A 26,885-nucleotide genomic window follows, 5' to 3' on the forward strand; every position below is an offset into this window, starting at 1 on the left:
GAGGAAGAAGGTACGGTCTCAGGGCAGGGCGGGAGCCCCATGCTCACGCCCCACCATCCTCTGATTTTTAACCCTAGGCAAATTTCGAGGCTGTGTTTGCAAGAGCCAGAAAGTGCCCGTCCCTGACGTCCAGGCAACTCGAACAGCAGCCCCGCGCCCCACAGGCCCCCACCTTCCCAACGTCACGGCCACTGAGCGCAGTGCCCCCTAGGGGCTCCTCTCCGCTGAGGAAGAATAGCCAGGACCTTCCTGCCTCTGGTCCGTTACCGGCCGGGTCCGGTTCTCCCGCCTGGCGCCCGCCCCGCCACCCCCAGGAGGGACGTGAGCCGCTGCGTCTCTGAGATCAGCCGCCGCATCTCCGCGTCGCGGGAGAACCCGCGTCCCCGCTGCGCCGCCCTCGCCTCACCATGAGCGCGCGCCTGCCGCTCGTCCTCCGCCAGCTCGGCCGCCTGCAGCCCCCCGGCCCGCCGCGCCGCCTCCGAGAGCTTTGTCTCGCCAGCAGCGGCGGGGTCGGCGGATGTGGCGGCGGGGAGGGCCTGCTCGGGCAGCGGCGGCTGCGGGACACCCAGGCCGGGAGCAGCCGGGGCCCGGGCAGCCGGGCGCCCCCAGCGCGGGACTCGATCGTCCGGTGAGTGTCTGGCGCTCGCCGCCGCCCAAGTCCCCGGCGGCCGGGGGAGACCCAGGAAGTGGGGCGGCCGGAGCTCTCGAGTCTCGGCCGAGCCCCGGGGGCCTCCGTGAGGGCTTCGCTGAGCACGGGGTCGCGAGTGTTTGGTGCCAGCTTTTAGGGGTGACGGCAGCTGGTGGGGGGCAGCGCGGGCACCGGGAGGGCGGGCTGGGCGCGCCGGAGGACGGAGACTCTTGGGGCCGGCCCAGGTCGGAGGGGCGGGGGTCGGGAGGGCGTGGGCATCCGCGGCGGGTGCTGAGCAGCTCAGACCGCGCGCCTCGCTCCACGTGCACCTCCCGCCGCCTGCTCCGATGCAGCCGCGCCGGGCGCGGCCTGGGCAGGAAAGGGGCGGCGCGGCGAGGGCTGGAGTCCCGAGGGGGAGGAGCGCCCGCTCCCGCCCCGCCAGCCCGGCCGCCCGCCTGCTGGTCGGATCCGGGGTGGGGGCCGGGGCGCTGCGGGGCTGCGGCGGGGGCGCCCCGGGCCCAGCGATCGGCGCCTGTCTGCACAGGGGCTCCGCCTCCGGAACGCTGGCTGCGGGCGGCGTACCGTGACTGCGGTGAGGTCTGCCCTCCCAAAACGCTGCAGCCTCCTGCGCGTGGGAGGGCTGCGGCCCGGCCCACCCAGTGACACGCGGAGGGCGGCCGGAGAAGTCGGGGCCGTCTCGTTCCCAGCGTCGCTGCACCGTGGGCACGGAACCCGCAGCTCAGCCTTATTTCCAAAGTTCTCTCCCGAGCGAGAGGCGAACTCTGCCTGGGAGCCCCGGGCCGGCCTTCCGCTGTCCCCACCGGAGACGTTCGCGGGTCCCCCTCCACCCCCGCTTCACTTGTCTGAGTGAAGCGCTCCGGACATGCCTGGGGGTCGTGGGAAAGCCCTTTCTTCCCTTCCCTAACTAGAATTCCTAGTTCCAGGATGCCATGTTACGGAGCGAGCTCTTCACGTCCATCCGCTGACATCCTCTTCTGTTTTCCTTCTAGCCTTCATTCTGAAAATGAATTCACGTTTTTACTCCCTCTGTTTCCAAGGCGCTTCATGATGTGGCCCATGACTCCAAGGACTCTTTTAGTTTACCTTGTCTTCTCTCCGGATGTCTCGGTTAGGTCTCTTCCGGTCATTAGATTTTAAGCAGTGTACAGCTGAGCTCATCTTAAGGGGTTGTTACCAAACCGAACTGGGGTACCCTCGCCAGATGGTCACCGAGTTGTGACGTAGGCAGGTACAGTGTGTGTTGCAGGGTACCAAGTAGGGGACAAGCCTCAGATCCACTCCACTCCAACTTGGTCTTTGAGATAGAGGTTTTGGGTTTTTTTTGTTTGTTTGCCGAACCACGGGGCATGTGGGATCTTCCCCGACCAGGGATCGAACCGGTGCCCTCTGAGTTGGGAGCGGGGAGTCAACCGCTGGACCACCAGGGAAATCCAACATTTCTTAATTGTGGTTTCGGCAGTCGGGATGTCTCTGGTTTATGCTTCTCTAGCCGGGTGGTCCTTGGCCAGAGGTCTGTTAGCTCATCTTGCCCTGGAGAAACAGCTTGAGTTTGTAGTTAATGAAGATATCTATGATAGCAATTTTAGTATATTAACGATGTTACCAACAACAGCAATTTTAATCATCTGACTGTTTGATTATTGCTCATTTAGCACAGGATTAAGGGGACAAGAAAAGGAATAAAGTTTTGGATAGAGAGATTAATCATAAACTGGATAAGAGGTTTTAGGGGGATTTGGTTTCAGGGTAAGGGTCCAAAGACAGTATAGGATGCAGAAGTCACCTTCCAACTAGAAGTTGAGGAGGCAACTTTTCTCACCCAGGGCAGAAAAATCTCTGATGAGAAACATCTATGCTACTTTCTAGACTTCTTGAGCCTGGTAACTCCTTGTTTGCTTTGCTTGGCACTGCAAGAATAATGGAAGAATAAGGAATAACCCCAAAGAATGAAACGTTACACATGTGACAAATTGTGGGGGAATTAGCCAACTTTATGAGCAGAGCTGGTGACAGGTGTCAGCTTCTGCAGTCGTGTGCCCTTCATTTTACTGAGGTGCTACAAGTGTTTCTGGGAAAATTGCTTTTGGAAGGAGTGTTTTTAGCGTTCAAGTGTAGCTTTGAGGCACAAAAGAACACTGTACAATTATAAGAACAAAGGTAGAGTCCTTGTAGTACACCTGCTCTACAGATGAGGAAACAGTTTCCATAGTGGCTCAGTGAATTGCCCACGCTAGTCAACCAAAGGCCTGAGCACTGGTCCTCGGCTGTTTCCACTGAGTGCTTCGGGGCCACCCAGACTCCTTGTTGAAAACACACATTCCCAGGCGCCACCCAGACTCAGGGAGTCCGACTTTCTGGGCTGAGTCACAAAGCCTTTCTCTTTACCAAGCTTTCCAGATGACCCTAATACACATTGCCAAGAACCACTTGGGACCCGCACTCCAGTGCCTTCCCACACTAGCCAGAAATAAGGACCCAGTATGGCCCAAATTCGCAGCCAAGAAAGGCAGAGAATCTGCATACGGCATGTGGTCCTCAGCCGCATGTTGTTGGACAGAAGATTCTTGCTCATTTATAAGGTGGTTTGTGAACTTTCACATATATTCTGGTTTATCAACACAACAATACAGTTGTTTCACTGGGAATCAAGTTGCTTTATCCCAAGTGTTTAAAAACCAAAACCTTCCTGGGTTGTAGACAGCTGCATGCCCTTTTACTCTATGTCTTCTAGCCCAGCTGACTGTGGAAGGCTCATCCCGGTTGAGTTTTGAAGCCTTTAAACGTTTTCTGAGCACCCTTCTCTCCTCATCCACCTACAAGAGCAGTGCCTGCCAGTTACATTCGTCAAATTCTTCTCTAAAACTGGGAGGAGTTTTGCCCCTGGCCATTTTGCCTTGTCCCTTTGCTCATGGCCATTTATTGCTGATGGGATCTGGCTGGAAGTTCCCCTTGCATTTTTTGAAAGCTGTTGTGCATGCAAGACCCTGATGGAGACAAGAGATGATACTTAAAGGTGGTCTTAAGCACTGAAGCTTGGGTACTGCCTTGGCTAAGCCTTTTGTCTATTATTGTGAGAGGAAAAAGAGCCAACTTTCTTTTTTTAATTTTTTATTTAATATTTTTTAATTAAAAATTTTTATTGAAATATAGTTGATTTACAATGTTGTGTTCCAGGTATACAGCAAAGTGATTCAGTTATACATAAATGTCTATATGTATATAGATATATATATAAATATATCTTTTTCAGATTCTTTTCCATTATAGGCTGTTACAAGATACTGAATATAGTTCCCTGTGTTATATAATAGGTCCTTGTTTTTTGTCTATTTTATATACAGTCGTGTGTATCTGTTCATCCCAAATTCCTAATTTATCCCTCCCTCCCCCCTTCCCCTTTGGAAACCATAAGATTGTTTTCTATGTCTGTGGGTCTGTTTCTGTTTTGTAAATAAGTTCATTTGTAAGAGCCAACATTTAAAAAAAAATACGTTTATTTATTTTTGGCTGCGTTGGGTCTTAGTTGCGCACAGGCTTTCTCTAGTTGCAGCGAGCAGGGGATACTCTTAGTTGCGGTGCACGAGCTTCTCGTTGTGGTGGCTTCTCTTGTTGCAGAGCACGGGCTCTAGGCGCACGGGCTCAGTAGTTGTGGCACATGGGCTCAGAAGCTGTGGCTCGCAGGCTCTAGAGTGCAGGCTCAGTAGTTGTGGCGCACGGGCTTAGTTGCTCTGCGGCACGTGGGATCTTCCCGGACCAGGGCTCGACCCGTGTTTCCTGAATTGGCAGGTGGATTCTCAACCACTGCGCCACCAGTGAAGTCCATTATCTCTCTTTTAGAGAAAATACATTTATATGGCACATTTCATCTAATGAGCCGTATTAAGGAGAAAAAAATTAAAAAAAGAAAATCACCGTTAACGTCTAGTTTGTTTACCTCTACTTATTTCGAAAATTAGAGATTGTCACATTCTACATCGGATTTTTTTTTTTAATAAATTTATTTTATTTATTTATTTTTGGCTGTGTTGGGTCTTCGTTGCTGTGCGTGGGGCTTTCTCTACTTGCAGCAAGCAGGGGCTACTCTTCGTTGTGGTGTGCGGGCTTCCCATTGCGGTGTCTTCTCTTGTTGCGAAGCACAGGCTCTAGGCATGTGGACTTCAGTAGTTGTGGCTCGTGGACTCTAAAGTACAGGCTCAGTAGTTGTGCCGCACAGGCTTAGTTGCTCTGCGGCATGTGGGATCTTCCCGGACCAGGGCTCGAACCCGTGACCCGTGCATTGGCAGGCGGATTCTTAACCACTGCGCCGCCGGGGAAGCCCTACGCCAGGTATTTCATGATCGTTCTTCTCCCCCTCCCTCCACCCTTTCCACACTTGCAGGAGCCTGTCCTTGTGCTGTCTAATTAGTTTCATTTAGAGTAGGAAACCTTCTAAGAAAATGTGTGGTATCCATCCTTTCTAGTCATTAACCTAGACCTGACTATGTTGTTTTTCTTTCTCAATGCAGAGAAGTCATTCAGAATTCGAAAGAAGTTCTGAGTTTATTGCAAGGAAAAAACCCTGCCTTTAAGCCTGTTCTTGCTATTATTCAGGTAAGCTGAGAACGTGGTTCTGTCTTGCTATTTTAGGATGTCTTTTAATTTAGAAGACAGTTGTACACAGGTGACCAGCTGCATTTCTTGTCACAGAAGTCCCACTCGGGCTTAGGGGAGGGAGGAGAAAGCTCATGTGGAAATGTTGTCGTTTCCCCCTCTATCTGGTCATTTTGCTGCTTCAGGATTACAGGTTAGGTACCACTCTGTTTGAGTCTGTCTCCTTTTGGTGTGGATAGCTTCCGGAGGTCAGGAGGTAGGTGCTCACATAAGTTGCATTACACAGGATATAATGTGGTCCAGTATAAATGCTGATCAGATGTGACTTGAGTGGGATGGGAAAAAACATTCCACTTTGTTTCTGTGGAAGACAGATGCTTGCTGAGACATGGTATTTGGTGATCTTACCACTCAGTCTTTTCAAGCCTGCCATGAGTCTGAAAGGCCAAAAGCCATGGCATGGCAGGACTTGGGAGTTCCATGTCTGTGTTCTAGCCACGGCCCCTTCATTGCCAGCTGCAGTTGGCACTGTTTGCCACCCTTATTGGCACACCCAGGTGACGCAGGTGCGGGGAAGTGGTGCGCTGCGCCAGGCCTGTAAGGTCACACAGCCCAACAGTTGAGCTGCCTCTGTTGTTTTTGGTGCATGCTTCATGTATCAGAAGAGCAGCCTCTGGTTTCCTCAGCGGTGTAATTCCAAGACAGGAGAGCTATGCTCAAGTCACTTAGGGGCCCGCATTCTTTGGGGTCTGTTTCCTCACCCCCGACAAAGATAAGCAAGTGAGAAGAGTGGAAAGAAAAGCGAAGCAAGAGCCTGGCCTCCTGGAATTCTGCTCATCGGTAGCTTTTCACCCAAGGGCAAGTCCTAAACACCCGTCTTAGGCCTCCTCACTTAGAAAGGAATGCTGCCTCTGTGGCTATATGCGCCCTATGAGGAGTATTATTTTCAAAAGTGATATATCTTAAAGCCTGAGAAACTGACATGTTAATAAATACCAGCCCTTAGTCCCCTTTTATGAGCAATAAGACTCTTTTTCTGCATTTCCCTTATCATCTTTGTAGTCAGATAATGTATAATCACAAGATTAGTCTTTGTATTGTTTTGTACCTTTTCAAGGTATTTTTATGTTGTTACATTCTCCTTCTTGCTCTGCTTTCCCAAGGCAGGTGAGGATAACTTGTTGCAGGAAATAAACCAGAATTTGGCTGAGGAGGTAAGGATTGTTGACTTTTTGAATGATTTTAAAAATTCATTTTAACTTTAGGGTGATTGATTCATTTTCTCTCAGTGACAAAATCGCCCTGTGTTCTCTTTGCAGGCTGGTCTGAACATCACTCACATCTGTCTTCCTGCGGATAGCAGTGAAGATGAGGTAACGCAGCAGCACACTGAACCCTTACTTTGTGTTCCTCTTCAGTCCTAACAGACCTCTTAACATCTCTTAGTTGTGGTCGGAACCGAACCAGCCTTTTCTTAGGGCTGAACTTTTAGAGGGAATAGTTCACTTTTCCCACTAGTGGGAAATAGTTCACTTTTCCCACTAGTTCCCACAGTATTTTTTTTTAATTCTTATTGGAGTATAGTTGCTTTACAATACTGTGTTAGTTTATACTGTACAGCAAAGGGAATCAGCTACATGTATACATAGATCCCCTCTTTTTTGGATTTCCTTCTCCTTTAGGTTCCCCTTGGCTTATTTTTTTGACAAGGAGTCACTTATTCGCTCTTTTTCTTTGAAATTCTGATAAATGGGAATTTATATGATGGTGTATTATGTTGGAAAAGAGTAAGGATCTTAATTTATTAAGATTTTGTTGTCGTTGTTACCTCTAACTACATTAGAGGTAACAATAGTACCGTCACTTCATTCTGGCTGGGCTCTATGTATAGATGCCCCCCCTCTGACCACCCCCTACTGCCATCACTCCATCATAACAATTTCACAGATTATACTATTATTATTGTTATATTTTTTTTGTAATTTTATTTATTTATTTATTTGGCTGCATTGGGTCTTTGCTGCTGTGCCCGGGCTTTCTCTCTAGTTGCAGCGAGCGGGGGCTACGCGTTGTTGTGGTGCATGGGCTTCTCATTGCTATGGCTTCTCTTGTTGGGGAGCACGGGCCCTAGGCAAGTGGGCTTCAGTAGTTGCAGCACGTGGGCTCAATAGTTGTGTCTCACAGGCTCTAGAGCACGGGCTCAGTAGTTGTGGCGCACGGGCTTAGTTACTCCGAGGCATGTGGGATCTTCCCGGACCAGGGATTGAATCCGTGTCCCCTGCATTGGCAGGTGGATTCTTAACCACTGCACCACCAGGGAAGTCCCTGTTGTTGTTGTTATTGGTCTTGTCTTCTCTACTAGAATATAAGCTCCATGAGGGCAGATATTTTTTTACAACTGTATTTCCTTTACTCAGAACTGGTACAAGGTAGATATTCAAAACATTCAACATTTGTTGAATGAATGACAGAATGATGAATATTAAACAAAATTTTCTTTCTGAGTCTTCTGAAGATATCAAATAGCTTTTTCTTCTCTTACCAGGTAGAAATACCATCATGATTTTTGCTAGATAGTAAAACAGAAATGGTAAACCAACACTTCTCATAGTGAGATCCATATCTACGAGCTAGAATCTCTCTTAGTTATGAACAAGTAACATTGCTAAGTGAAATCCTGGCATAAAATAGAGGTAAACAGAGAGGCCAGAGCATTGCTTATTTAAAGACATACCTGGCCATTCAATAGTGATTATATTAGCTTCCCAAACTGCTTTGGTCTTTTTCATAACGAGCAAATTATTTTAGTGTTTCCTGTAAAATGGAGCTATCTATGCTTAGAGGTTTTCCGTCATAAGCCTTTGGAAATGCTTTCTACGTGCCATTCTGGTCCAGAGAACAGGAGGGCCTGAGTGTCATGATTAGTAAGCTTTGGTTAAGCCCAGTGTGCTTGAAACACAGGCTACTCTGGGCCAGGTTGGAATGCTCCAGGCTCCTGAGTCCTGGCCTCCCTGAAAGTTGGCATTACATTGGGCTCAAATCTGATTGTGGACAGGGAATTGTCTTTTGCTGATCTCAACTTTAAACTGTTGAGCTTTGGTTTGGTTTTGTTCTGTTCTGGCAGAGAATAGAGCGATAAGAAAGACTTGAAGTCACTAAAAAATTCAGCCAAGCTTTCATAAACGTGGTTAGAGGGAACGTAGACTTCTTCATTCTTCTTTACACCAGGTCTTCAACAAGGAGAAAAAAGAAACTAAAACAGATGCATTTTTATGAATCTATTTTTTTGTTTTGTTTTGTTTTGCGGTACGCAGGCCTCTCACTGTTGTGGCCTCTCCCGTTGCGGAGCACAGGCTCCGGACGCGCAGGCTCAGCGGCCATGGCTCACGGGCCCAGCCGCTCCGCGGCATGTGGGATCTTCCCGGACCGGGACACGAACCCGTGTCCCCTGCCTCGGCAGGCGGACTCTCAACCACTGCGCCACCAGGAAAGCCCTATGAATCTATTTTTGAGATAAAGCGTCTGTTCTTGGGTCTTATTTTTGCAAAACTGACTTTAGTTTTCACTTTAGATTATAGATGAGATCCTGAAGATTAATGAAGACACCAGAGTACATGGCCTTGCGCTTCAGATCTCCGAGACCTCATTTAGCAACAAAATCCTCAATGCCTTGAAACCAGAAAAAGATGTGGATGGGTGAGAACATATAAAAGAAAACAATCGACTCATTGCTAAACTAGTTTTTCTACTTTGAATTCTTTAAAATTCTGCTCTTTCAACTGTGTCAGTAATTGAGCCATGAATGAAATCACTCTAAATATTTCAGGAGTTGGAGGGCTTGTAAAATTATGCTTAAGAAAGTATGTATTTGAGAAAATACACTTGCCCTTTTGTAGTGCTTGGGTGCCATTTTGGCCAAATCATACTCATTTGAGAAGCTCCTGTCTGACCTACAGAGTCCTTAGCCAGCTCTCCTCTTCTGATAGCTTTTCCTTTTCCTTGATAATTCTAGCAAACGAGAGAAAAAACCCAGGGACCTGCTTCACCACAGTAGCACATTCTGCCTTAGTCCCAGGCCAGCGGAGAAAAACAAAGCAAGCACTTATATTCATAACGTGAGGTTTTATTTGAAATTTGAGGGAAAAACGGTGAATATCAGGTGCTCTGATATTGGTCTTTGACTCATGTCATGACGAAAGCTTCATGGGACAGGGAATACTGACCATCCATATGGGAGTTCATGGTGTTTCCTGGAAGTTAAAAACCTCATTTTCCTACATGGAAATAAGAAATTTTTGTATCGTGGCCAGAAAGAACGTGATATATTTAGCATTCCAGGGTCATAAGCAAATTTATAACGTTAGTCTTGTAGGGACTGGATTGAGTGACCAGCACCTCGCTGGCATACCCAGATTCCCCCATTATCCTAGCCTTCTGTTGTGACTTAGGGCAGACTCAAACATGGGTACAAAATTGTCACGAAAATCTCCGATCCTATAGCAGACAAACCATAAAGGGGGAAGAGGCTCTAGTCAATTAGAAAACATCCAGAATCCCAGGGTATCAAGGTGTAGTTTCCAGTCTTTCATAAAAAGAGAGAATTAGGAAAACTTTTCCAAGTATCTCCATTTTGTTACTAACCTGTATTGAGACCGTCAATTTAAGCTAAATAGTTAGGGACTATTTTGTCCTTGGTTTGACCGAGGAAGAACACGGGAGGCATTGAAAGGACATGGTCCCTCATTTTTTTCCTTAATTTCCTTAAGGAGATAAGTACTGAGGTCGAGTGGGGATCAGACCTTGAATCCAGGTCTTGCTGGGTCACCCCTGATTTCTAGGATTGGTTCTGGACTTTGATATTGATGGAGATGTAAATTTCCTCAGGATGAAGTGGCTGCAGGACCACGGCATTGCACATGTCCAGGGCCACTGTTCCATGTAGTCCATTGAACAGAGCTCTGTAGCGTTGAGCAGTGAAGCCCCACGTGGCCTCCAGCTGCGGTCCTGCTGTCCAGGCAGAACCAGAACGCCCAGCGTCGTCCTGACTCACAGGGACCACGTTGGAGTTGCCTGAGGGGCTGCTCTAGAAGCTAATGACCTCTATTCCTGCCCACTCTTTCATTTCCATTTAATAATTCAATATATCCTACCTATCTGTCGATGAAAATTCAATTAACTATCAAGTTAAGAAGGAACAAAGGGAATTTTATTCAAGCCAAACCAAGGATTATAACCCAGGAAGCAGATTCTCAGGAAGCTCTGAGAACTGTTCCACCTGTTAGAAGTCGAAGGCACAGTCATACACATTTTTGAGAGAAAGGATTGCACATCAAAATGACATACTGATGTTTTACGTAAAGTTCACCAAGGATATATAGTCCAGGTAAGCATGTACAAAGTGAGCAGCAAGTCACCGCGACCCCCTACAGAGCTGGGAAAGAACACTGTTCTTCTTTTTTTTTTTTTTTTGGCGGTACGCGGGCCTCTCACTGTTGTGGCCTCTCCCATTGAGGAGCACAGGCTCCGGACGCGCAGGCCCAGCGGCCATGGCTCACGGGCCCAGCCGCTCCGCGGCATGTGGGATCTTCCCAGACCGGGGCACGAACCCGTGTCCCCTGCATCGGCAGGCGGACTCTCAACCACTGCGCCACCAGGGAAGCCCAGAACACTGTTCTTTTAAGAAGTTACATCGCTAGTGTCAGAAGAAAAAAATAAGCAGGGATTCTCATCTTTGAGGAGCTCTGAATGTTTAACCCAGATACACACTGCACATGAGGGAGGCCCAAACAACCACGCAGAGAGAATTTTATATTTAATTTTTTCTTGTCCTGCCTTAAAAGATAAATTTTATTTCATCATATCAAATATTGACTTGGATATTATTTGGGATTAATTCATGTGAATTACAGATGAGTGAGTTTTGGCCAAGCTTGACTTACTTGTTCTCTTATTTTTGGATTCAGAGTAACGGATGTAAACCTGGGGAAGTTGGTACGTGGGGACGCCCATGAGTGTTTTGTTTCACCTGTGGCCGGAGCTGTAATTGAACTTCTTGAAAAGTCAGGTATGATGCTCCTTCAGAAATGTTGCTATTTTCTATTTTTTGTTATTTATGTGAGTTTTTAGTAAGGACTTGTTTCTGGAAGATACTTATTGAAACACAGAAGTGATATTCAGTGTCAGCTTTATTTTTCTCATCTTTTAGGAGATATAAATGACTGGCAAATTTTTCTAATAAGATTAGCTGTATTATAATTTTAAAGAGAAATTGGTAAAGATGAATGATTAGCCTGTGTTTTCTCAGTTTCTGTTAGGAAACCCTCAAAATAACCACAATGAAAAATGTTTCAAGTTTCAACTTCTCATATCTGTCAATATGTAAACCTAGATAAGTTTTATATTTAAAACTTAAATGAAGAAGCTGGGGCTTCCCTGGTGGCGCAGTGGTTGGGGGTCCGCCTGCCGATGCGGGGGGCGCGGGTTCGTGCCCCGGTCTGGGAGGATCCCGCGTGCCGCGGAGCGGCTTGGCCCGTGGGCCATGGCCGTTGGGCCTGCGTGTCCGGGGCCTGTGCTCCGCAGCGGGAGGGGCCACGGCAGTGGGAGGCCCACATACCGCAAAAAAAAAAAAAAAAAAAAAAAAAAAAAAAGAAGCTGTCAGATATAGTTTAGGGTATAGAAACCTAGATTAGGATCTATCAGTGAGCAGTATCTCTTTCAGTAATCAGTATTTAATTTTTTCTGTACACCAGCTTGAGTGAAAAGGAGACAATGCCTCTCCTACACCCAAACATGAAATGACTGAACAAAAATTCCAAAATATATACCAAAGTTCTATTAGAAGATTAACTTTCAAGATATACCTTTAGGGGCTTCCCTGGTGGCACGGTGGTTGGGAGTCCGCCTGCCGATGCAGGGGACACGGGTTCATGCCCCGGTCCAGGAAGATCCCACATGCCACGGAGCGGCTGTGCTTGTGAGCCATGGCCGCTGAGCCTGCGTGTCTGGAGCCTCTGCTCCGTAACGGAAGAGGCCACAACAGTGAGAGGCCCGTGTACCGCAAAAAAAAAAAAAAAAAAAAGATATACCTTTAGGACATTAGCCATTAAGCTCAAATCTCTGAGATAATCCATATAGACAGTGTTTTTCCATCATATGGATAATTAGGATGATGATTCTAGGTCACTCTACCATAAAGTTTGCAAAGAAGGAATAAGTTATGGCTTATAGTCATTGTAGGTTTGGTGCTCAGAGGGCCAAGTTTTAAAAGGCTATATTTTTGCAGCCAATTAAGCCAACCCTGCTCTTTTCCCCGTGGGAGCCCAGTGTGCAGTGGCTGCACACAGCAGCCTCCTTGGCAGTGTGTGCAGCCTCTTGCCTGTATGGGTTGCCCTAAGGGACTTCGAGACAGCCCTTTCCAGTGGACATTCATGCCTGCCATGCTGTCCCCAGTCTGGGCTCCAGACAGGTATGTGCGGTGCCTTTGGAAAGCCCCAGGGCACGATGGCTTGGGTCCACACTGGCCAAATCGTAATGTCCATCCACACCAAGCTGCAGAACAAGGAGTATGTGATGGAGGCCCTGCACAGGCCGAGTTCAAGTTCCCTGGCCGCCAGAAGATTCACATCTCCAAGAAGTGGGGATTTACTAAGTTTAATGCGGATGAATATGAAAACATGGTGGTAGAAAAGTGGCTCATCCCAGATAGCTGTGGGATCGAATACATCCCTGATCGTGGCCCCCTGGACACATGGCAAGCCCTTCACTCACGAGAGCGCTGGCGCTGTCCCCTCCTTACTCACGCCCACCAATAAATACTGCTTTCCTGTCCAAAAATTAAATTAATTTAAAATAAAAGCTATTTTTCCTTACATTAAAGCTGTATGGGAGGAAGACTTTGAGGTTTTGATTATAATACTGAATTTCCATTTGGTGGGTAGGTGTCACCTTAGATGGAAAGAAAGTCTTGGTAATAGGCGCCCATGGGTCTTTGGAAGCCACCCTGCAATGCCTGTTCCAGAGAAAAGGGTCCATGACAATGAGCTCCCAGTGGAAAGCACCTCAGCTTCAAAGCAAGGTAAGCATCCTTCATGTTGGAAACATATCCTTCGATGCCTGTATTAGAAAAGGAGGACTGAAATGCATAGGCTGATCGTTTAACATAAAAAGTTAGAGAGAGAACAGCAGAAAATCTCAAAGGATGAACACAAAAGAGCAGAGATGACTGAAATAGAAAACAAATATGTAATATGAGAGATTATCAGCAAAGCCAAAAGATGGTTCTTGGAAAAGTCTAGTAAAATAGACACACCACTAGCCAAACTAATTAAGACAAAAAGAGAGAATACCAGCAATGTTAGGAACAAGCAAGGGGACATAACCACAGAAGCAAAAATTATTTTTTGAAAAGGAGAATATGATCAACTTTCTGCTGATAAATTTGAAAAATTGTATGGAATGAAAACTTTCCTAGAAACTGTAACTTACAAAATGGATTCAAGTAAAATTGAGTAGTCTTATATATAATTGAAGACATTGAATCAGTCTACCCAGCAAACAAGCAAACAAAAAAGGCACTAGGTCATTTTATAAATGAGTTACCACAGTAAAGAACATTTTCTCTGGAGAATAGAAAAAGAACATTTCCTAAGTCATTGTATGAGTGCCCAGTGCAGACAATGACAAGATGCTAAAGGATAATTACAGGCCAATTTCACCTATGAACATAGATGAAATAATTGTTAGCAAAATAGAAAACCAAATCCGGTACCCCACTGGGACTATCATAGGATTGCAGGGGGGTCTAACATTAAAATCTGTTAAAATGTATTAATGTAATTCTCCACATTCTCAGATTAAAAACTATACGTCACCATAGTAGATGCAGAAAAGTCACTAGATAAAATCTAATATTCATTATGATTTTTTCCTGAGAAAAACATTAGACTAGGAATTTAAGGAAATTCCTTAACAAGATAAAACATCTATAAAAACTTAGAGTGAAAAATCTCATTTAACAGTGAATATTAGAAACATTTTCTTAAATTAGGAAAGACAAGGGCGCCTGTTATTAGTACTCCTAACCAGCATTGTGTGGGAATTCCTGGACAATGCAGTACCATGAAGAAAGAAAGGAAGAAAATTCATAATGATCAGAAAAGAAGACACCAGACTGTCATCAATCCTGGGTAATATGATTACATAAAAAGTCCAAAAGAACCTATTAAAATATCAGAATTAGTAAGAGTTCATCTGGGTTCTTGGATATAAGATCAACATGCAAAAATCAATTGCATTTTTAAACACTACCCCCCACAGTTAGAAAATTAATTTTTAAAGAAATACAATTTATGATAACAATGAGAATATAAGGTATCTAGGAATATATTTAACAAAAGTTATTTCTGACCTTTTGAAAGAAATTATATAATTTTGATGAATGTCATTAAGAAGACCCAATTAAAAGCAGAGATACCATATTCACGGATAAGAAGACTCATCTTTAATTTATTTATTTTATTTATTTATTTTTGGCTGCGTTGGGTCTTCCTTGCTGCGTGCGTGCTTTCTCTAGTTGCAGAGAGCGGGGGCTACTCTTTGTTGCGGTGCGTGGGCTTCTCGTTGCGGTGGCTTCTCTTGTTGCGGAGCATGGGCTCTAGGCACGCGGGCTTCCGTAGTTGTGGCTCGCGGGCTCTAGAGCGCAGGCTCAGTAGTTGTGGCACACGGGCTTCATTGCTCTGTGGCATGTGGTAACTTCCCGGACCAGGGCTTGAACCCATATCCCCTGCATTGGCAGGCGGATTCTTAACCACTGCGCCATCGGGGAAGCCCAAGAAGACTCATCTTAAAGATACTAATTCTCCCCAAATCAGTCTATAAATTTGAATCAGAATCCTGACATAATATTATTGTGTTGACGTTGACAAGCTGATTCCATTTACATGGAAGCACAAGGACAAAAACAAGACAATTTTGAAGAAAACTAGAGCTGTAAATATCAACAAGAAAGAATTTTTAAAAACAGCATTCATTGGAAAGAAGCACGTTGCAGAAGGCTGTATTTCATCCAACACCATTTATATAGGGTTTTAAATCAATACCATGTATATATTTTTAGGACTGCATACATATAAAGTAAAAGTATAAAGAAAGGAGTGGAAACTGAACCAGATCAGGAAAACCATGACAGGACAAAGATGTGCAGGTAGGTAAGAGGAGACTAGGGGACCTTCACTTGTGTTGGTCATGCCTTTCCTTAAACTAGCCAATGAGCGGGATGTCCAGGTGTGTTATGTTATTCTTTTACATTTTCACGTCTGAAATAGTTAATAAAGTTTTTAATTTCAAAAACTGACAATGAATTTCACAAATTTCAAGCAAAGTGAAGTTAAATTAAAAGCACGTTAAGTACAGTAAATTACTAAAATCTAAAAATACATGTTCTTCACTTTGCAACGTGAGGATGGAAACCAACAAGTTGTAGTCCTGTCCAGGGGAGACGGGCCTCTTGACTGAGATTTGTAATTTTTCAGTGGCAGGTGGGCCTGATGTACATAATTCCTTCTTGTTTTAAAATAACCCAGCAACATGGTCTTGCAATTAAACTCAAGCCTATGTGCTTTTTTAGTGGTCACCACGTGGTGGCAGCCTATTCAAGAAAATTCAAGGACAATGTTTCATACTTGAGAGGCCAGGATTTTAGGTTGGGAAGCTTAGTAGAAGAGGACAGTAAACTTGCCCTGAACTGAACAGCTGTGCCGAAAAGAGAAAAATGCCTTCATTGGCAATTCAGTGTTTTCACAGCTGTCACAGATACTTTTGCTAGTTGTATCTGTATTTTTGAACAACAAAGACATCTTTCAAAGTGCTTTTTTTATTATGGAAATAAATCACCTTGACTCTTTTGGATAAAGCTCACCCTAACTTTGAGAACGATGATTACAAGGCTTTATTCTCTAGAGAATCTAGAAATTGAATAGCATTCTGGTTCCCGCGTGTCTAAGAAGGCTCTTTTCAAGAGCTGACATTGCACACACATTTTGTTTTCTTAAGTCCCTGGCACTTACAGTGGCACCACTGTGAATCTTATAGGCTGTCAACTTCCACTCTTTTTTTTTTTTTTTTTTTTGCGGTACGCGGGCCTCTCACTGTTGTGGCCTCTCCCGTTGCTCTGGACACGCAGGCTCAGCGACCATGGCTCACGGGCCCAGCCGCTCCGTGGCATGTGGGATCTTCCTGGACCGGGGCACGAACCCGTGTCCCCTGCATCGGCAGGCGGACTCTCAACCACTGCGCCACCAGGGAAGCCCTTTTTTTTTTTTTTTTTTTTTTTTTAACATCTTTATTGGAGTATAATTGCTTTACAATGGTGTGCTCGTTTCTGCTCCCACTCTTTTTATTGCTTCAACTTTATAGCCAAAAATAGGGAAAGATTCCGGGCTCCCTGTGCTTGTCTTTAAAGTTCATTTGGTCTCTGGTGTTTGGCCCTCTCTACCTGGCTTACTTACATACAACAGGCTCCCCTCACACCACAGGATAAAGGCTGTATCTTTCCATTGTTTGGTGCTAGCAGCCAACTTCACTCGTCACTTACCTCCCGCTGATATGCCTCCATGCTTCTGCCTGACATTTGACTTTTCAATATTCCTATATTTTATTTCTGAAACACAGGCCATTGCTGGGCCTGGTTTCAGAGGGTCAGTGCGCCCTCTGCAGACCACAGTGATGACAATTAATGTGGTGCAAAGAACACACAGGCACAAGTTAGTGTCCTAGGACACCTGAATGGGACAGGCTGTGTCCACCCTTGGAAAACCTTCACTGAGAATCCTTGAAAGTATAAATTTAACAACAGATTCGGATTTTTGTTTTCTAATTCCATCAACAATGCATTTTAAGATTATAGTGCATTATAAGTGCATCTGAACAGTACATTTTAAGATTATGGCCCATTGGGGCTTCCCTGGTGGCACAGTGGTTGAGAGTCCACCTGCCAATGCAGGGGACGCGGGTTCGTGCCCCGGTCCGGGAAGATCCCACGTGCCGCGGAGCGACTGGGCCTGTGAGCCATGGTCGCTCAGCCTGCGCATCCGGAGCCTGTGCTCCGCAACGGGAGAGGCCACAACAGTAAGAGGCCCGCATACCGAAAAAAAAAAAAAAAAAGATTATGGCCCATTTATCTTTTCATTATCAACAATACTAAGTATCAGGGAGAGAAAAGAGCAAGCAAAGGGTTGTAGCTATTAGGTCACAGGATGTTATCTTTGAAAAGCATTTCTTACCTGCTTATTTGTACCTGACATGGGACAAGACCCCCCTGTTGGCCATCTGGAGGGGGATTTTCAAAACCAGGGGCGTGAGGGTTTGGGGATCAGGGGGTGACTGTAACACTGGAGTCCTGTCCAGCACCTCCTAAACTACATGTAGCCTTTCAAGTTTGGGATGACCTTGAAGCAGTCGCAGCCTGCTGCAACCAGTAGGAACTGTCTTTGAAGGTCTGGAGTCAGAGACAACATTTGTGTTCTCGGGAAGCAATAAAACATAGGCATTGGTGGAGACAGCTCTGGATTCAAGCCTTATCTGTTGTTTAACCTCTCTGAGCCTGTCTCCTTATGTGGAGAATGGGGATCATGATACTCCCTGGCTCATGGGGCTGCTGTGAGAATTCAGTGATCACGTAAGTTTGCTTAGCACAGGATCCCTGGTAATGGCTTGGCTGTTACTGATGGTGAGTCAGGAAGGACACTGGCAAGTTTCACCGTACGGATGTGCGGTTGATCCTCAGTGTGGAAATGGAAAGGCCAGTGGGTAATCACATTGTAAGGAGATAATAAAAAATCAGGACCCAGGCTTCCTTATTGGAGGAGAACTAAGAGACAGTGTCCCTGAGAGAGTGGGTACCCAGCTTTGACCAGTGTGGGCTCTCCCTCTGGTCCTCACCTCCAGGGCTATGGACCTCTTCCTTCCCTGATGCCTGTGTTACTCAGGCTGCTCCACTTCAAATCATGTCTCCTGGGGATTCCTGGTTTACCAGTAGTAGTAGTGGTTTACCAGGAACAGTAGTCCTTCCTACGATTTTGAGGAGTCGTTACATTGAGTTAGTTAAATAGAAATGGATCCCTTCTCTAACAGCCTGCCTAGATCTAAAGATAATCTTTGGATACTGATTACGCATAAAATCTCACGGAGTCTGAACATGAGAATTGAGATTTGCCTTTTTAGAGAAGTACAGAAAAGAGAGTTGACTTCTGTATTCTGATAGTTTATGCCCCTCTTGAGTGTATGATTCAAAATTAAGAATAAGTTTCCTGCTTTGTTTTGCAGCATCAAAGCAAAGATGCATTCTGCTTTGAGATGCATCCTGTATTTACACGGGAGGGGGAAGAATGTCTGGGCGCTGATCCAAATTAGCTACACTCTATGGAGCATCTGCTGTTGGTACCCCAAAGCACTGGGTGTGATGTTTTTGGGTCCAGATAAGGAATCGCCCTCCTTCCTCCGCCCAAACGAAGGCCCCTCACTCAACTCCCCAGGCCCCTGGAGTGGAATGACACCCTTCTGTAGGAGGGGACAGCCTTCCGCCCTGTGAAAATTGGCCTAGATTTGGAGATGTCCTCTTCCTCACCCCAAGGAGTTCACTCTGATACCAAAAGCAAATGTTCTGCATTTAGTATTTATGAGGTGGAGTGGTACCCCTCTCCAGGGAAGAGAGGCTGGCAGGCACCCCGGGGGTGTGCTCACACGCCCTCACTTGCTCCACTGGCTGGAAAGCCTCTTCTGAATCTGCAGTCGGGCGCAGCTGGAAGATGATGGCAAAACGGCCTCCAGCTGCAACGAATCAGGTCAATCCCAGCTGCGTGTATAAGAAATAACCCCGGAATAAGAGAACCGTTGTATTTTGTTTGTCTCAGAGGATCTTGTTTCTCCTGAGCACAGAGATCGTCAAAACTAGCACTAAAAGAAGAAGGAAAAAATACAGGTCTTTCACACTTGAAGGATCAAAGTAGGCTGTTTTCTTGAGCCAAGCTAAATTATCACAAAGTCATTTCCACTTTAAATTCAGTACGTAGCATGGCTTACAAAAGGCCTTAAAAAGGGAATTGGAAAATTCTAAATACATGTGTATTATACATATGAGATTTTGAAAAAGTAATCTATTTTCCAGAGATTGTGGAGAAAACCCTAGCTTTTGTTTTTCGGCCGAGCCACGTGGCTTACAGGATCTTAGTTCCCTGACCAGGGATCGAACCCCAGGCCGACGGCAGTGAAAGCGCCAAGTCCTAACCACTGGACCACCAGGGAATTCCTGGAAAACCCTAGCTTTTAAACTGGACTAGATTGGCAAGTTACACGAGTTTTTTTTTCTTTTTTATATTTATAATTTTTAATGCATTTGTCTTTTAAATCGTGTAGGAAATTATAAGTGTAGTTTCAAACCAAAAATACAAGAATACTGGCTTTTCTGGAGATCTTCATCTCTTCACACAGCTTGGAGTTACTGACTAGTGTCTTTTCACTTCTTGTAGAGCAGGTCTAATGGTAACGAACTCCCTCCACTTTGTTTAATATGCAAATGTATTCATTTCTCCCCCCTTTTTTTTTTGAAGTACAGTTTTGCTGGATATAGAATTCTCAGTTGACAGATCTTTTTTTCTTCAGGCACTTTAAATATGTCATCCCACTGCCTTCTGGCCTCCAAGATTTCTGATGAGCATGATAATTCTTTTTCACCAGAGAGGCTACACTTAAACCAGTAACATATGGTAACAGCAGTAAGGACAGCTAATAATCATTGAGTTAGTGGTTACTATGAACCAGGACTGTCCTTCACTTGTGTTATCTCGTTGATTCTGCAGCCATCCTATTAGGCAGGACTCTCACTCTTCCCATATCATAGATGAGGAAACTGAGGCTCAGAGAAGTAAAGAGACTGTGCAAATGTATATAATTTAAAAATGATAGAGGTGGCAGTACAGCCAGTATTTTTAGCCACTATCCCATGTCAGCTCTTATTCCAGATAATCACAAAACCCAATCTTTAAAAGTACCTTTAAAACCCAAAAGTATCTGACAGCTCGGATGGGGAACATCAGCGGGACCAAGGCCCAAGACATTAGACTTGGGTTGAGTTCACCATTGTCTCATTCCCACAGTTAATAGTCCCACAGATATCTTCCTAAGAGAAGGAAGCCAGTTGCTCCCTGAGCCCTGGACTTCTCACCACCCCTCCAGGGGCACTCTTCAGAACGGATGTGTCCACTCTCTTGAGAGGGCAGGGTTGGGGGCACCCTGGTCAGGTGTGTGGACACGCAGTACAGCCTCATTGATGTGAGTCCCTCCCCCCACCCCACCCCCCTGTAGTGGCTGGGTGGAGAAGATACCACCGACCCCGGGGCACCACAGATCTTGTGCCAAGCAAATACCAAGGCTACTGAGTAATGTGTGATTAAGTGACCTGGATAATGTAGCCCCCTGAGTTTCTTTGACAGATTTTTCAATGTTTCATGGACTGAAAATGCCTTTGGATGTCAGTTCCCATTCCTCTCACTCTTGCTTCTGCCTGGTCATTGTCTTGCTTATTAGCACCAGAGAAGGAGGTGAATAGAACTTTATAAAAAGCCCCCAAATCAGGCCATTTATATTTAGCAGCATTGAGAAAGGGATCTGAGAGAATCTGTTGAAAGTTGGCGTGAGATCCAAAGGGGGTGTGTGAAGTCTCAGATGGTTCAAGGCAGGTACTGCACAAAGGAAGGGCTCCAGGCTGTGTCCTGCGGAGATCAGGGCAGTGACATCACCTCCCGTCCACCTACAGATCATCCCTGCTTGCCTGTCCGCACCATCGGCAGAGCCTGGCTCTATCTTTTACCCCTTCCTCTCCAGTGTAAATGCTTCCTAAGGATGTAGAATTAGAATTCTCTAGTTGGTAGGTCTTAACATAATCTATAATGATAAAGCACCTTACATTGGTGTACAGATTTCGTTTTCAACGTCTTTTCATATACTCGCTCACTAGCGTTATATCCTGAAAGCAAGGCGTTATGTATGGTGCCTTGACCCTGGTTGTCAGTGAAAAGGAGCGGAGCCTGAATATGAATCCGGGTCTTATAAACCCCACCTGCCACGCTCTTCCCTCTGCACCTCAATTCCTCTCTGTCAAGTGCAGCTTCTTCACTTCTCCAAGGAGGCAACTGAGGCCAGAGAGTTACTCAGGGGAAGTGGGATGCAGAAATCCTATGTGCAGCCCAGGGTTCAGAATTGGAAAGCACAGGTATGGCGGGAAATGCGACGCAACGCTGAATTTCCCACAGTCTCATCAGTTCACCTTAACTTCAACATGGCATAACCGTAAATCATAAGGCTGTCCTGCCTCTGTGAAGTGCGGCTTGCTTCTCGCGGATCTGGGGACCATAACTTGGTCTTTTCCACATTTTTGTGCTATGTGGTTCTGAGTCTTTGTCATATTAGATTATCTCTCATCGCACAGACACACACGCACACACACACAGGTGTGAGCTCACGCTCTGTGTGTGTGTGTGTGTGTGTGTCTCAGCCCTACTTTGTAGTTTTATTTCTTCCTAGGGTACGAGAAAGGGAATTATTCTTGATGAATCAAAGTATATCCATTACTGGATTTGAGGTTGCATTTTCCTTTTATCATCCATCATAATTTATGTGAGAATCAAGTAAACTTGAAGAGGGATTAACTGTCTTTTCTGTATCATTTGGGACACAACTGACTATCTTTGATACACTCTTCTCATACGTTGAGCAGTAAATATGTTGAATGATGAAGTAAGACATGAACGTTTTAGAAAAAGGAAGGTCATTTATTAACCTTTGGGGGAAAAATTGGGGAGATAAGTGCTGTGATCATACTCCAAATTATCCATTTGGCTTGTCGTCATTCTGATTTATGAAATAGGTCTTAATTTTAAAAGCCAATAATGTCCTACTGATCACAGATGAGAGTGGAAAAAAGAAACATGGGCAATTCCAGAAAGGAAAAAAATTCTCTGGGATGAGATCACTTGCTGAAGTGGGGGAGGTACCTTTTGCTGAGACTCATTCTCTTATCTCGCCAAAGTATTACAACATCTGAATGAACATGGTTTGACCTTCTTATTTTAGAGTTTACACAGTTATTTTGATGTTCTCATTTGATAGTATGCTTAATATTGCAGCAAAGTATGTATATTTACCCATGGGTACAAAGCAAGAATCCTTTGGTAGATATTCAGTTAATTGGAATAAAAAGTTAGACATTCTAAGTTTGAATCGTTTATGGATAAACAGGGACTCTGCTCATGAAAAACTCTGCTTCAGTGAAATCTCCATAGGCAGGGAATGCACTGGACTCAAAGGGCAAAAGTTTACCCAGGCATGGTTGCCAATACCCATTTCTATAATAAAGTCACTGATGAGTTCCTGATTGCCAAAAACGGAGGTTTTTTTACTTTTAGCTTGCTTAACCATTGGGCATCACGGGAACCGGCTGACCACACCCTTTCCCCTTAGCAGCCTGCTTGAAGACACCCAGTCCTTCCTGTGTCTGGGATCACACCAGAGTCATGTCATTTATTCCCATCTTTTGTCATTTAAGATGAGTGCTCCCAAGGGATGCACTAAACACCTTTTTCCTCCCCATCCTACCCGTTTCCCTCGGGGATCTTGTCCAAGCTTCTAGTTTTAACTATATCTATAATGCTGGCAGATCCCAGCCTGCACCCCCATCCTCCTGACCTTCCTCAGTTCCAGGCATCCAGCTTCCTACCAGACCCGTCCTCTGCCTGCTGCAGTATAATGCTTTCCCTCTCAGCCCCTCCGATCCTTCTCAATCCAGCATCCAGAGTAATCTTCCTAAAACACAGCTGATGGTGTGAGGGCAACCGGAGCAGCCCGGTCTGACAACTACTTATCTGTTATCAAGAAAAGGCCGGCAAATTCGGGAATTTGGCATTTATTGAAAGAAAGTGACATTTAATAAAAAAGAAAAGCACTTCACTCTTTTTAGGACTTGGCCATGAGATAGCCACGGGGCCTCCACGCCACATGAGATTTCACAGACACGCCCTGTCATCGGAGAGCACTGTGAAGACTCTTCTGCGGAACAAGATGTGATCTGTGAAGCCACTCACCCGGCTCGCACTAACCACAAAGTGTCCCAGTTCATTGAAAGTGAAAGAATGAGGGCCGGGTCACCTCCCTCCCTCCTTCCCTCCCTCGGGGCCCCTCTCTGTACTTAACTGTGTGTGACAGCTGCCGGATGTCCCTGTCGCACAGGGACTGCCGGGTGTTAAACACTAGCAAAGTTTTTAAGTATTTTACCAAAAGAAGTAGAAATCGAATGTTTAATTGTTTCTTTTCCGTATTCCAGTGGTTTGCCCTGTGCCTCCATCTTGAAGATCCCCAGCTCTCAAATATTGTAGTCAGGGATTTTTATATTCCTATCCTCAGCAACCTCAGTGTCTGCCCCAGGTGGCACTTGAGAGGTGGCAGGTGAATGAGTATATTCACTGAAGAATCCTGGATCTCTTTTATTCTCTTCAGTCACTGTAATTTGAGAAGCGTGTCTTTGAGTACCTTTTTTTTTTTTTAGGTATTGTTCTTCATTTTGAACTTTATTTTCTGACTTGTGTTGATAACTTTTGAAGGATGTAGAAGCAGGTTTGATAGGTCTCAGGTAATTCAATCACGATGCTTCAGGACATAGCTCCAAACCTTTTTTTAAACCTGTCCTACCTTTTGTAGGCATAGACATCTCATGCCTGAGATTCATATATGCCCTTTCAAAATCGTTGATAGCGTAAGTCCTGTCTTTTGACTAGGAAGGTGGGGCTGTCCTTTCTGGAGTTTCCATTTTAAAATGCATTTCATTTGCTAAATACAAAGTTGTGAGGTTCCTTATAGTTCTGCAAGTCCTCCATCTCCCCCTTCGTATTCTGAGACCTGTCCCCCATCCACACTCCCTGAAAAAGCGGTGACTTCAGAAAAGTAGTTTTCATAGTATCGAAACCCTCCGCCTTCCCACGTGCTCCACGCTAAATGCCTGCATACCTGTGTCTTGCGATTGTTTTAACATTTGGTCTTCTGCCTGGGGAGTGGGCGGTTCGCTGAAAGCTGCTTCCACTCAAGTCTCAGCAGAGAAGGCAATATTTTGTTATGAGTAAAGTTTCAAGCCAGGCTTTGGCCAGGGTCCTTCCCATTAGGGAGGAAGAAAGTAGAAACAGCCAGTGAGATGATAATTCTCCTTGAATCATAGCTTGTTAAAAACCTCGCCTGGGCCTTCGTGGGTTATTTATTGATTTAAGCATCTATCACTTTTCCTTTCCAGAAAGATTAGCATCTCCGATGCAATCACGGCTGGGGGAGGAGATTTTGGCCTTTGCGGGATCAACTGCCCCCCCCAGTCGCTTGTTAGCACAGCCCGTTTTTGAGCCGAGTCTAGGTATACAGTTAAGGGGTCGGAATGAGATTTCCGAGATTTATCGGAAATGAAAAGAACAGGTTGTACCGAAGACACCACATGTAGGAAACTAAGTGCTCTTAGGGGACTCAATTAAACCTGTGATCCTTGGTTTTTTCCAAAATGAACATTGCAGTCTTGTACATATTAACTTCCTTTTTGTAGATGTTTTAACATGTTCTGTTTTTGCCGCCGTCGAGCGTGGAAAATGCAGCGAAATGGCGTTTCTTATCCGCTGATCACTTGCCACACGCCAAGCGTCTGTGTTTCAAGTCTTACTGTGGTTGAGTGTCTGCAGTGGTAAAAGAACACAGGTATTTTCTTATCAGATGTTTAAAATCCTCTTTCCGTAAGAACACATTTTTCCCCTAAATATAACATCACCTGCAAGTCTGGCTGCCTTTCAGCTCTATCTGTCCAGAACCCATGGGGTGTTAATGCATTAGATTGCTGGGAATATTGGCTGTAAACCTCTTAATTCGGGTTCACAGTACTGTGACTTGGGCATTAAAAAAGTGGTTTCTCCAATAGGGACCTCTTTTTGCACGTGATTAATACAGACTCACAGAGCTTCTTCCTGTGCCTTAATGAAGGGCGGTGCTGAAAAGCAGTGAGCACCTTTGGGCCTCATTAGCGGTACTTACTGAATTGCTCTCCCCTATTTGCATGATCCAGCTGATCAAGTGTTTCTGGGATGTTAACCTGTGCATTTAAATTTTCACCATGCTTCTCCTCTATCACGGGAGCTCGGAGCTGCTCTAGATCTTGGCTTTTTTGTTCCCAAGATTCCTGAGACTTCAGCTGATGCAACCTCTTGCCCAAACAGTGTTACAGACTCGGGCAGAGGAACTGGACTGGTCTTCCCCATGATCTTCAGCGATCAGCTTGTCCAAGCTGAGAGCGGATGAGGACCATTGGAGCCCGTTCACTTCCTGGGCTGTTGGGTGGTTGGGTGAGGGTAGTGGCACTGGGGGTGTTTTTGTGTTTTGTCTTCCGTTCCTGTCTGTTTGATTCTGAAGAGTCTGCAGTCAGTTGCAGGGCATTGAAGTCTGTGGAAAAAGCAATGGGGGAGGGGCCATCAGCACTGCAGAGTGGAGGGCTGTCAGCTTCCCTCTCTTTCTGCCTCATAGAGTATTGAGTATTCCAAGGCTGGGTTCGCTGGGGAGACAGGACATACCGTAGAGGTACTTACACTCCCTGAGCCTCAGTTTACTTGTCCATTAAATGGGTATAATGACACCAATCTCATGTATTTGTGAGCTGACATGCACAGTTGTTGGTATTTTCCCCATGGGTCTAAGATTCCTTCTTCAGCTCTCTCCCTCCACATATGGATCCAGTTTGAAGTCTTTGGTTGCTTAGTTGGTACTGGGACAGGTGGTCATTCTTCTGTTGAGGCCAGAGCCAACCTCTTACCCTACTTCAGAACCATCCTTCCAGACATGCTCCTCCTGTGCTGTGTTATCAAAATACAAACAGGGCAGACATGCAAATGTCTTTTGTAGTAGTGGTTGCATTGTTTCCTTTTTCTTTAAGAAAAAAAAACAAACAGTTTGACAAGAGACTAACCAGGACCTCAAGGAAAATGAGATTCTTGCTTGAGCTCTTGAAAATCTGTCCATGGATCTAGTACAAGTTCCATATGGGTCTAATTTTGATTATGCAGTTGTACAGGCCGGAAGGCTCCCTGCACTGATCAGATCTTCAAGTGGCTTCATTGCGACCAGCACTATCTCCCCCCTAAGTTAGGATGCTGCATGAGTCAGGATGCTGTCCACCCCATTCGACTTGCAGTCTCCTCCTCCCATCTGTGCAGTTTCCTTGGCCCCATCCTTTTTCTTGATATTGCAGTTAGTGTTGAAAACATGTAAATGATAAGACTACACATAGTATACATGCTGAAGTGACTGCCCTGAAGACATTTTTTTTTTGATAAGAGTAAACACTTTATTTTCTTTGTTGCTATACAGATCACAATGATGGAACTGTCCTCTGTCTCTCTCCTTTTTGTGGCCATGCCATACGGCATGTGGGATCTTAGTTCCCCACATGCCACATCCCAGGGATCGAACCCAAGCCCCCTGCAGTGGAAGCAGAGTTTTAACCAGTGGACTGCCAGGGAAGTCCCCCTGAAGAAATTTTTAAAGCTTCCTTTTTTTTCTAGGATATGATGATCACATTTGGTTT

General features: G+C 45.4%; 1 protein-coding gene across 1 annotated transcript in view; it reads left to right on the forward strand.

The window, feature by feature from the left end:
- Positions 1-407: 407 nt before the first annotated feature.
- Positions 408-26,885, forward strand: part of MTHFD1L (methylenetetrahydrofolate dehydrogenase (NADP+ dependent) 1 like) — a gene marked incomplete at its 5' end in the record, with an annotated part of 194,017 nt that continues 167,539 nt past the window's right edge. Inside the window, 7 exons of the mRNA XM_079716853.1 lie at positions 408-628; positions 5,155-5,239; positions 6,403-6,453; positions 6,559-6,612; positions 8,811-8,935; positions 11,203-11,303; positions 13,177-13,313. Coding sequence (XP_079572979.1) covers positions 408-628; positions 5,155-5,239; positions 6,403-6,453; positions 6,559-6,612; positions 8,811-8,935; positions 11,203-11,303; positions 13,177-13,313 — 774 coding nt within the window. The remainder of the gene's footprint in view (positions 629-5,154; positions 5,240-6,402; positions 6,454-6,558; positions 6,613-8,810; positions 8,936-11,202; positions 11,304-13,176; positions 13,314-26,885) is intronic.

Source organism: Hyperoodon ampullatus, assembly GCF_949752795.1.
Source record: "Hyperoodon ampullatus genome assembly, chromosome: 12".
In the NCBI taxonomy this organism is placed as follows: Eukaryota; Metazoa; Chordata; class Mammalia; order Artiodactyla; family Ziphiidae; genus Hyperoodon; species Hyperoodon ampullatus.